Source organism: Antrostomus carolinensis, unplaced genomic scaffold (genome assembly GCF_000700745.2).
Source record: "Antrostomus carolinensis isolate BGI_N321 unplaced genomic scaffold, ASM70074v2 scaffold564, whole genome shotgun sequence".
Taxonomy (NCBI): domain Eukaryota; kingdom Metazoa; phylum Chordata; class Aves; order Caprimulgiformes; family Caprimulgidae; genus Antrostomus; species Antrostomus carolinensis.
Window position 1 is genome coordinate 9,812 of NW_010308528.1, and position 10,661 is coordinate 20,472.

At 39.8% G+C, this 10,661-nt stretch overlaps 1 protein-coding gene across 1 annotated transcript; it reads right to left on the reverse strand.

Moving 5' to 3' along the window:
* Window positions 1-297: 297 nt before the first annotated feature.
* Window positions 298-9,954, reverse strand: LOC104518809 (doublecortin domain-containing protein 2; the record flags this gene model as incomplete). The annotated part of the gene is made up of 5 exons (XM_010165776.1): window positions 298-496; window positions 2,951-3,005; window positions 4,038-4,184; window positions 9,615-9,746; window positions 9,878-9,954. Coding segments are annotated over 5 exons (610 nt in total), but the record flags the coding sequence as incomplete, so codon positions are not given.
* Between the last annotated feature and the right edge of the window lie 707 nt (window positions 9,955-10,661).

Below are 10,661 nucleotides of genomic sequence, written 5' to 3' on the forward strand. Positions count from 1 at the left end.
CTGGCCAACCTGGGACACTGTCTGTCTTATGCTTTTATCAAAAACATAAAGGTAGGACCACATTAGTTTAACTTCCAAGGTATACTAAATATCATATACAGCCTCCTGTGGTATGTAAAGAGAGTCAGGAAGGTACCAGTTATGCAGAAGTCCATTTCCCAAGCAGAAAGAACGTTTGTAAATTCAGTCAGCCAGATTAAACAGGCAAATCAACAACTACACAAGCGCATTACTCCACTGCTCCACTGCTTTAACTGAAGATCAGGCATCCCTACGACAGCGTTTATCAGCACCCACCATTATCCTGAAGGAGTCCTGTGGAAGCTGTTACTCTTCCTGTCTGTTTTACTTCTGTAGAGCTGTCAGAAAAGTCTCTGGACACAGGATCCTCTGGATTCTGTGTTTTTTTCTCTTTCCTTTCAGGAGGCTGGGGAGATGAACTGTTTTCTCCCAGGTCACTGGATCCAACAGTAGATTTAGATTGACGATCATTTCCCTGAAAAGACACGTAATGTAATTATCACTGATGAATAAGACAAAGTTTATTTTTTTAAACTTCAATATTATTTCAACCTTTTAATACTAAGGATTAGTATCAGGTGTTAAAGAAGCATATTAATTTACAATCAGTACAGTTAGGCAATATCTTAAACTATCCAGAAAAGTGCAACTATCTAGTCAACTTACTATACAATCTGACTGATGAAATGACCCTCAACAACTCCCAGAAGAAAACAAGACATTTATTATCAGGAAATAATGTTTCATTTGATGAAAAGAATGGCCAGGTGAATCTATAAATGCATGCAGATGATATACAGCTGTATCACATCTATGCATACTTGTGGAAAGTCACACGTTGTTAACATACAGAACTTTTCAATAATTCATTGTGTGTGTAAATGAGACATGGGCATTAATCTTCTAAATGTCAAAAGCAGCTGGAAGAAGATGATGGTGTTTGTGTGTCAGTAGCACTGACTGCCAAGTGGACACTTAGAAAGGTGTCTGCCAACACATCACCTCGGAATCACCTCCAAGGACATCAGCCAGTTCCTCTGCTTGCTTTGTGATGTATCTAGAAACAGAACCAGAAACCTCATCCTTATTTTTACAGCTTTGATGTACATATGATCCTGGGTGTACCAGCCAGAGATTTACTTATTTGCACACATTTTTCTTCAGTCTAAATCTGTTCACAAGCAACATCATAAACACCTGAACTGTGTGTAGCAGCCCATTAGGGTGCTGTTTATATTGTACTAGGCTGTGCAAAAACTACCAGCTGAACAGGCTCATCGTTGCCTGTCATCAAAACACTCTAGCAGAGAGGTCAGAAAACCTTATCAGAATCGGGAACCGTTCATCTTATCACAGCTAAACCACGGAGACCAATATATTCTACTTCATTGTTTCGCTTAGTGCAGCTGCATGAACAAGTCCTGCCAGTTTAGAACCTGCCCACCAGAAAGGCCTTTCATTTTACAATGATCATAGACAATTCTTTTCACCTCACTGCTAAAGTTAAAAGGTGATACCTATATCAAATTAAAATTGTCCATAAAAATAAGTCCTGAACAAAATCCTGCATATGTTATTACATTTTTATGTGACTCTTCATTCTGTTTTAAAAAAATCCTGCATACTTTACTACATTTTTTTATGTGATTCTTCTAGTTTTCACATAATCAGTAGAAACCAGTTCTGTCTAAAATATCGTACTTAAATACCATCTAATCTACCATTTATCTACCAATGCCATCAAATCTACCACTTACCCTTTCTGTATAAAGAGAAACAAGGGCATGGCAATATTTCAGCCTCTTCTGATTCAAACTGAAGACTGTTACTCCCAAGTAATCATAGTAAAAAAGTGCAGATATCAAATTGAAGCAGACAATTGCATGATCTATACCAGTTCAAGTGTTGCATTAGATACTCAAGAGCAGTAGTACACATTCCTGCCTCCCTAAGCTTTGACACTTCTTGTCAGCGTGTCAAATATTCCAGCACTGGTCTGTTGTTACAATCCCAATGGAATGAAAGTGAATATCAAATAATTTTCTGTAAAAGCTGTTAAATAATAGTAGAGGAAGCAAGTTAAAACTGTCAATGAGTTATTTTTAAGAATATTAGCATTACAAAGCTCACATTTTCAAAACAGACACCACCTGAAAGGATGTTCTTTACTGAGGTTTTATCTTCTATTGAATTTCAACAGAATAGAACAGAGACTTGTATATTTTATTGCTTGTTTTGTTTAGTAGCCCCGGGGCTTTTTTGTTTTGTAAACAGTGAATGGACATGATCAACCACCAAACATTCTAATGAAGTACTGTGAGTCTGACTCTGCTGTCTTGAGCTTGTGGGGTAAACTGCACTGGTACAGAATGGGTGCAAACACACACTTATATTCTGCCTTGGCACCGTTTTAAATCCACAGTCGACTCATTTTGTTCACATATAAATAGCTCTACAGGATACAAAGCAGTGGAGGCTCAAGCTCTGCATTTAATGGTGAGCTAGGACAAAACACATCAGAGAGGGAACTGTCACGGGGCCTTATTCAGACTCAGCATGCAGAAACACCCTTTTCTGCACAACATGTTGTAAAAGGGTCTGTGCTTTTCATTTAGGTGTATAATTTCAATAAATAAATAAACAAATCCACAAAGGTAGCTGACGAGGTTTATGGGAAAGACCTCAAGGCAGCACTTGATCTTTGTTATGGAAGGTTTTACAAAAAAATAAAGCTGCCATTTTTGCAATAGTGTTTCTCAGATTTCTTTTGTCTAATTGACGCTGCAAACAGGTACAGATTCATCAAGCTTTAATAAGCACACCACCAGGTGGCTGTGGATTTCTTTTTCTCTTCAGATTTAATTAAAACCCAAAGGACATCAGCCAGGATTAATTAGAAACAGACTTTATTATGGCACTTGATACTTACACTGTCTTTAGACTTTCGAGATCCCGGAACTGGAGGTCGCCCAGAGGCTTTGGAACTGCAGAAATAAGCCATGTCTCAGAATTGTGGACACTGTCACTATCTATAACCGAGTCAGATAACCCCAACTGGGCTATGTCAACAGAGTAAATTGGTTTATTCATTGCATGTTTTTACTAAGAATCACTCATTTCTGTTCGCTAGACTATATTCAAACACATAATCATTAACTTATTCAAACAGATGTATTACATTTCCCCACAATGCATACTTTGTGTACTGAAAATTTGCAGAGCAGTATTCAGTGAATTGCTACGTGAAAGATCCTGACAACTATTATAATGGAAAGTTCCAGCAATTTCAACAAAATTCTCCTTACATCAATTGATCAACACAGCTTTTCACTGTCCTTAAATCTATTTGTTGCAAATGCTGTTTCCCAAAATACTTTTAAGTTACTCAAATTGTTCACAGTTGCTTACTAAAAAAAAAAAAAATCAATTACACCCCAGTTTTTATGCAGAATATGGGACAAATTCTCTAAATGACACCAGTTTGTGGGACAAATTCTTTCCATTTATTTCACTGAAATGGTTCCCAATTTTCATCTTTTCCAAAGATAATTAAAAAAAAAAAGTTTCTCCTTACAGAAACCTGGTTTAGGACTCTACTATGTGATAATTCTAGCCTACCAGAAACAGACCCAGACATAAAGTATTCTTAAGGGAGTACATATTCCACAAAACATTATCAAGCAAGAGTAGATCAAGGCTGGTGTAGCGGCATCTAATCTCCCTCAGCTGTACACATCTGTATCCCAAAAAAAGAGCAAATTAACCCAAGCCATTGTAATCCTTTCTCTGACATTAATTTTGTGATAAGGTGAAACACTCTTCTGAATTTCCATCTGCTCTTCTGTTTTTGTCATCTCAGCTTTCTCAGAAGTTGTCAGTGAAGTTTTGCATCCATACGAACTCATCCATCCCTCCATCCCTCTCTCCCTCCTTCTTGGAATGATGACTTTGTACTTTCCTGGTGGTACTTTGTAAGCAAATTGACACACACACAAGCACACACCGACAGAACTTACCCCTGTGGCCTTCTCACTGTAGATTTGGTAAACAGCAGATTACCATACGGCAACTTCTTAAACTTTTCTCTGCCCACTGCAACATAAATTTGACCGTTCTCCAAGTCTGACCCATTCTGAACAAGTTTTCCATCTAAAGTGTAAAGCCTGAAAAATATGAACGTGCTGAATATAATAAACCTTCACATTCAGTTAGGTGGATTAAGTGTGTTGAACACTACGTTAACCTAAACTCACTAAATCATACTGAATTTCCAGATATAAACCAAATAAAGTACAGAGGATGCCGTACAATGATCAGTCACTACATAAAAAACAAAAGACAAGGAAAGACAGAGCAAAACAACAACCTAAATCACAGTTTATATAAAACTAATGAAGTATGAAGCACTATGAAGTTCTATATTATGAGCATTTAATCTGAAGACAGAATAAATATTCATAATTTCTAAAATGAAATTAATTACTTTATATTTAGAAGGTCTTTAATGCCTTTCCCCTGATACTTTGGAAAGGTTCTAGTCCATGAGTTCCCAGCCCCTGTCACATCAAGTTCCACCTCCCATCTGTGCTGTGGGAGTAATCTGGGAAGGACAAGGGCATTCATGGTCCCATGACTGATAACCCAGGACCTGTCCACCTAACACAGACCAAGTTGATAATAATTGCATGTATATTGTTCTATTCTATAGATGAGAAGGTTGGAACATGGCTGTACCTGGTGGGGTAAGGCTGGAAGTAGCAGGAAATACAATAACACATTATAGCAAGAAGTTGTGTGTCTTAGCACCCACAATACCAATAATTAATATGTCTATTACACCAGGTAGATCTTTACCACAATAATTTCTGTTTGTACAGATGGAATAAATGCACTAGGGTCCTGGGGGGAAAGAGGAACGGTCAACACATTATTTCTATGCTATCTTTAATAGCATAGAAATAATTAAGAATTAACTTGACAAACTTTATTGTCAAGTTTGTGATTTTCATTAAGGATGGTCAAAACAATGAGGAAGGAGGAAACATTCAAGAACAAATAAGCTCTTCCCCACGAAGCAGATTTCAAAACTCAACAATATTTATATTTAACTAAAAAGTCAACATTAACAGTTTTGCATTTAAGTCTTGTTGAATGGCCACGTGAAATGCCTTTCCCAAAGCCTTCCAGAGGAGCTGCTATATGTATTATTCATAAAGTTCAACACAATGTAAGGAGATATAAAATTATATATACACCTATCCAATTAACCTTTTATGAAGAATATCAACAGTCTGCCTTGAGAACACCCCTGACTTATAAAGTGCAAAACTTTTCAGTTTAATAGAGAAAAAACTGCTTCTTTAATTCATACACATGGTGACACAACCTTGAATAAACACAGGAAAAAAAATGCAGCTTGTAGAACCAGGAATCACAGAATAGCTGATGCTGGACACCTTCTCTGGAGACTGCCTAGTCCAACTGCCCTGTGCAGAGCAGGAGCAACCAGCCAAGGTTGTGTTTTGAGTAACTGCAAGGATGGAGACTCCACAACTTCTCTGGGCAACCTGTTTTTTACTTACAGTAAAAATATTTGGGGTTTGGGTTTTTTTTTCCTCCAGTTCAAGTGGAATTTCCTGTATTTCAGTTTGTGTCCATTGCCTCTTGTTCTGTCACTGAGCACCACTGAGAAGAGCCCGGCTCCGTCCTCTTTGCACCCTCCCTTCAGCTATTTGTACATGTGAACAAGATCTCTCTGAGCCTTCTCTTCTCCAGGCTGTAGAGTCCCAGCTCTCTCAGCCCTCCCCATGGGACAGGTATTGTCAAGCCCTTCATCTTCATGGCCCTTTGCTGCACTTGCTCCATTGTGTCCATGTCTCTCTTATATTCCCCCTCATGAAAATACTTTGATTTTCTATGTGGATCCTGCCCTATGGAAGTACCTTGGGTTTCTAAGTGCAAAGAAGGTGAAATTGCAGCTTTTTAAAACCTTGATCACATAGCTGCTTCCTTGGGAAGAGGAATGCTAACTCTGAAGCACCCCTTCTGTAATACTCATATTTACTTTTCAGCACAAAAACTTCACAGGAATTCCAACAATTCAAAGAACAATTTATGTTTCACTACGATGCAGACATCAGTTACACGCAAACAATGAAAATTAAACAAGCAATCTAAAAATCAGCAAGAAGCCTATTTCTGAATTACTCTCACTGGATTTTACTAGACTACATTTTGCTTTGGGGAACTCAGGAGGGGAAAAAAAGCAAACCAATGTACCACAGTTTAAGAACTGTTGGATATATTTATATAAAAATATATATAAATATATCAATATATCACGGCAGGGGGGTTAGAACTAGATGATCTTTAAGGTCCCTTCCAATCCTAACCATTCTATGATTCTATATGGTGCTGCAGGTATACAGGGGTACAGACAAACATGACTGTGGGTTCTTGTTCCTGATCCTTCACCTTGCTTGTGTTTTAATATTATATTTAATGCGTAAACTTGTTTGCTTAATATTAAGTCCCCAAAATGTTACGGATTATCTAGCAGCCTCTAGTTGTGTTTTTCACCCTGAAAATAATAACCACAATAATGGAATGAAACATAACTGATCACTGACTAGTAGTATGCAACCAAGATATCCTTGTGGTCACTTCTTCTGGTCACTGGGGGATGACCTAGGGCTTTTCCTGTGGGATGCCAGTGGAATTCCATTTTCCCTCCTGAATCCAACAACAAAGACACAACTTGCAGGACCAACGTCCCCAAATTCCTGACTCACCAGGTACTTGCCCATCAGGTTGCTGTACCCCATCCCCATGCTCAATCTGGCAAGCAGAAAAGCTTCTTTCTCATTATCTCCTCTCTCATATTTCTTACTTACCTCCCTACTCTGATGGGGATTATCAATGATTTTTTTTAAAGCCACTTGTGAAACAGTGTAAGACTTGTCAGCTTTGTGTGTCTTTTAATAACATGGAAAAGATAAACTGCCATATACATAATGCAAGTCCTTGTAATTCCACTTACCCTTCTTTAATGAGAAATTATATCTTCCCAGCATCAGTGGTCTTACAGGACCTCCCCTAATGCTAACACGGCTTCAGTAAACCCCAGCAATTAATGGGTAACTTATTAAAGAACAATGATCACTTTACTAACGTATTTAATATGTATTCCTAGCATTTTAAGGAAAAGAAAATGAAAACTGAGTTAATAGAAAACCAGAAAAAAGGAAAACATTAAATAATTCAAAATGTCATGTACATTCTCTTTATTTTTTAAAGGATTAAAACTGAGCACTAAAGGGAACTTCTCAAAAGCAATCCCAGCTATGTACGGAATAATTTATGCTTTCAGGTACATCATCCAGTTTCACCAAGAAGTGATACCAAGTAATGAGAATAAATTGTGAAAGGTTTTTAAATTGCTAAAAAGAATTAGTACGTCAGAAACTGTTACTCTGCTCACTTCTGAGTTTCACTGGCTGAGAATCAGATCCAGAAAGCTGCAACACACGTGTGGCTTTACTGCAAGTAAAAGAGCTAAACAGCCAGATAACAGGAGCAAAGAAATGCAGGGCTGAGAGGAAGAATTACAGGAGAGCTAATGAGTCAACAGGTAGTGTTAGCTTCACAGAATCACAGGATGTTGGGGATTGGAAGGGCCCTCGAAAGATCATCCAGTCCAATCCCCCTGCCAGAGCAGGAACCTAAATGAGATCACACAGGAAGGTGTCCAGGCGGGTCTTGAATGTCTCCAGAGAAGGAGACTCCACACCCTCCCTGGGCAGCCTGTCCCAGGGCTCTGGCACCCTCACTGGAAAGAAGTTTCTTCTCAAGTTTAAGTGGAACCTCCTGTGTTCCAGCTCACACCCATTGCCCCTTGTCCTACCATTGGGCATCACTGAGAAGAGCCTGGCTCCATCCTCCTGACATTCGCCCTTTACATATTGATAAACATTAATGAGGTCACCCCTCAGTCTCCTCTTCTCCAAGCTAAAGAGCCCCAGCTCCCTCAGCCTTTCCTCAGCAGGGAGATGCTCCACTCCCTTCATCATCTTGGTGGCTCTGTGCTGGACTCTCTCCAGCAGTACCTTCATCTTTTATCGTCTGCATCAGCTCTGGGCAATCGGAACTGAAAGACTATTTTATCTTCATGGATTTAAGACAGATTTTGCAAGCTTAGCCTCAGCCATTGCGTAAGCTGTGAAGAATGATTTTCCCAGACAAGGCCCTTTCCCACCTGAGGAACAGATTTCTGGAATGTGCTCTGCATGGGGCAACACTGGAATGTCAGGAATTTGCCGGCGCACACCTTGGCAGCCTGCTCACACCACAACGTCTCCCATGGAAACTGCATACAGCACTGGGCTCTAAAACTTGCAGCAACTATCAAATCCTATTTTAGAGAGTTTATTTTACACTGTAAAAGCCTTAAGGGACTGAAACTTGCCTATCCAAGTGGTCACTTCCAATTCCTGGGATAACACAATAACTCAGACCAGCTGAGATACTGGGACTGGCAAATTCCCAACTACAACTTTGGCCTTGGCTCTTACGAGGAGGCTGAGCTGACTGAATAAAGCACATTGTACCCATAGCACAGGTGTCCAAAAACCAAAGAATCCATAATATTTTCCTTGAAATTGTTTGCTCCAATTAATTTAAAGAACTATCAAAATTAAAAGGTATCATGGATTGCATCTCTTATTGTAAATTCCAAACATAGTCACGAACTTTACTGTGCTCATTTGTTTTATTCTCACTTGTAACTTAATTATTAATATTAAATATATTGCATTATTTTGGTATTATTACAGTCCTGCTAACAAAATATTTAATCAAGAAATAACAGCTGAAACAAATTAAGGTTTTTCTTAATTCAAATAGAATAGAATCATAAAATCTTAGGATTATAGTGGTTGGAAAAGACCTTTAAGATCACCAAGTCCAACCACAAACCCAACACTGCCAATTCCACCTCTAACCCATGTCCCTGAGCACCTCGTCTGCCCGCCTGTTCAATCCCACCAGGGAAGGTGACTCCACCACCTCCCTGGGCAGCCTTTTCCAGTGCTTGACTGACCTTTGGGTGAAGAAGTTTTTCCTCAGATCCCATCTCAACTGCCCCTGGTGCAACTTGAGGCCATTTCCTCTTGTCCTGTCCCTTGTTCCTTGGTTGAACAGACCCACCCCCACCTCCCTCCCCCCTCCTTTCAGGGCCTTGGACAGAGCCAGAAGGTCTCCCCTCAGCCTCCTTTTCTGCAGGCTCAACAACCCCAGTTCTCTCAGCTGCTCCTCGTAAGACGTGTTCTCCAGACCCTTCCCCAGCTTCCTTGTCCTTCTCTGGACCCTCCCCAGCAGCTCCATGTCTCTCCTGTAGTGAGGAAAGCAGTTCAAATGAAACCTGAAGGTTACCTGGAGTCAACGTATTTCTATTTTGTGGCTTTTTGATGTATTTTCACTTTCTTACAGTGGAATTTCCCATGGAGCGGGAATGATCCATTTTATCTACCTATAGAGTTTTAAAAACATATCTACACGTATCAAATGTATCTTGCAAATGTTCAGCTTCCTGATACCTGTGAACAGCTCCACTTCTGAGGGTAACTTTTCCTGTAGCCATTTCCAGAACATGATCCCAGTGACTCAGTGTTTTCCTGGGAATGAGGAGGCGCACTACAGGGCTAATCAGGTCCCCGTTAGCAATCAGGCTGAAACAAAGCAAAGTAAAATAATTTGGAGGATCATTTTAAACGAAACCCATCTGAAATGAAGACACTACGACCGCTACCACCACCCAGCCACCTGAAATGGCACTTCACTGACTGAAAATCCTCCTTACAAAATAGTGTAGGGCTCCTGGAGCGGCTTTCGAAACCGCGCTGACGCAGTGATTCTACTGTGAGTAACCGGCTTGACCTGCAAGGAGACAAAGAATTAGAAATTACTCAGTCTTCACATTGGGAAAAAATGCCCTGACCAGCACCAGTAAAAGGTAGGGGGGGGCAGGGGGGGGGAGCTGTGTATCTGCAGAAATAAGTTCCTGGTTTTAAAATGTGCATTTTATTCCATTCCAGCTTCACCTTCTACTGCTGCAGGTTTAGATACACGCTGAGTAACAAGTATATATAGTAAGTATAGTAGTAGTAACACAGCATAGCACACCACAGTGCAGCGTGGCACAAGGTATGGTTTCCACTGAGAGGTCAGAATGGTGTAGACATCTTTGGTGTCTCCTCAGCTGTCATTCCTGGAGACCCAAAGCAACACTCCCAAATGTTATTCTTGCTTTCTTAGTCTTTACTGCTCATAAACACGGCTCTGGCAATTAAACCATCTTCTTTTTTTTTAATAATAAATGCCATCTCTAAGTCTCTGCTATCACACAATAAGTTCTTTTGCTCTTGTACAGGTCTTTATATCCAAATCCATCAGTGATGTGTAAAGGTTGCTGAATCTTCTCTTCTCTTCTCTTCTCTTCTCTTCTCTTCTCTTCTCTTCTCTTCTCTTCTCTTCTCTTCTCTTCTCTTGTCTTCTCTTCTCTTCTCTTCTCTTCTCTTCTCTTCTCTTCTCTTCTCTTCTCTTCTCTTCTCTTCTCTTCTCTTCTCTTCTCTTCTCTTCTCTTC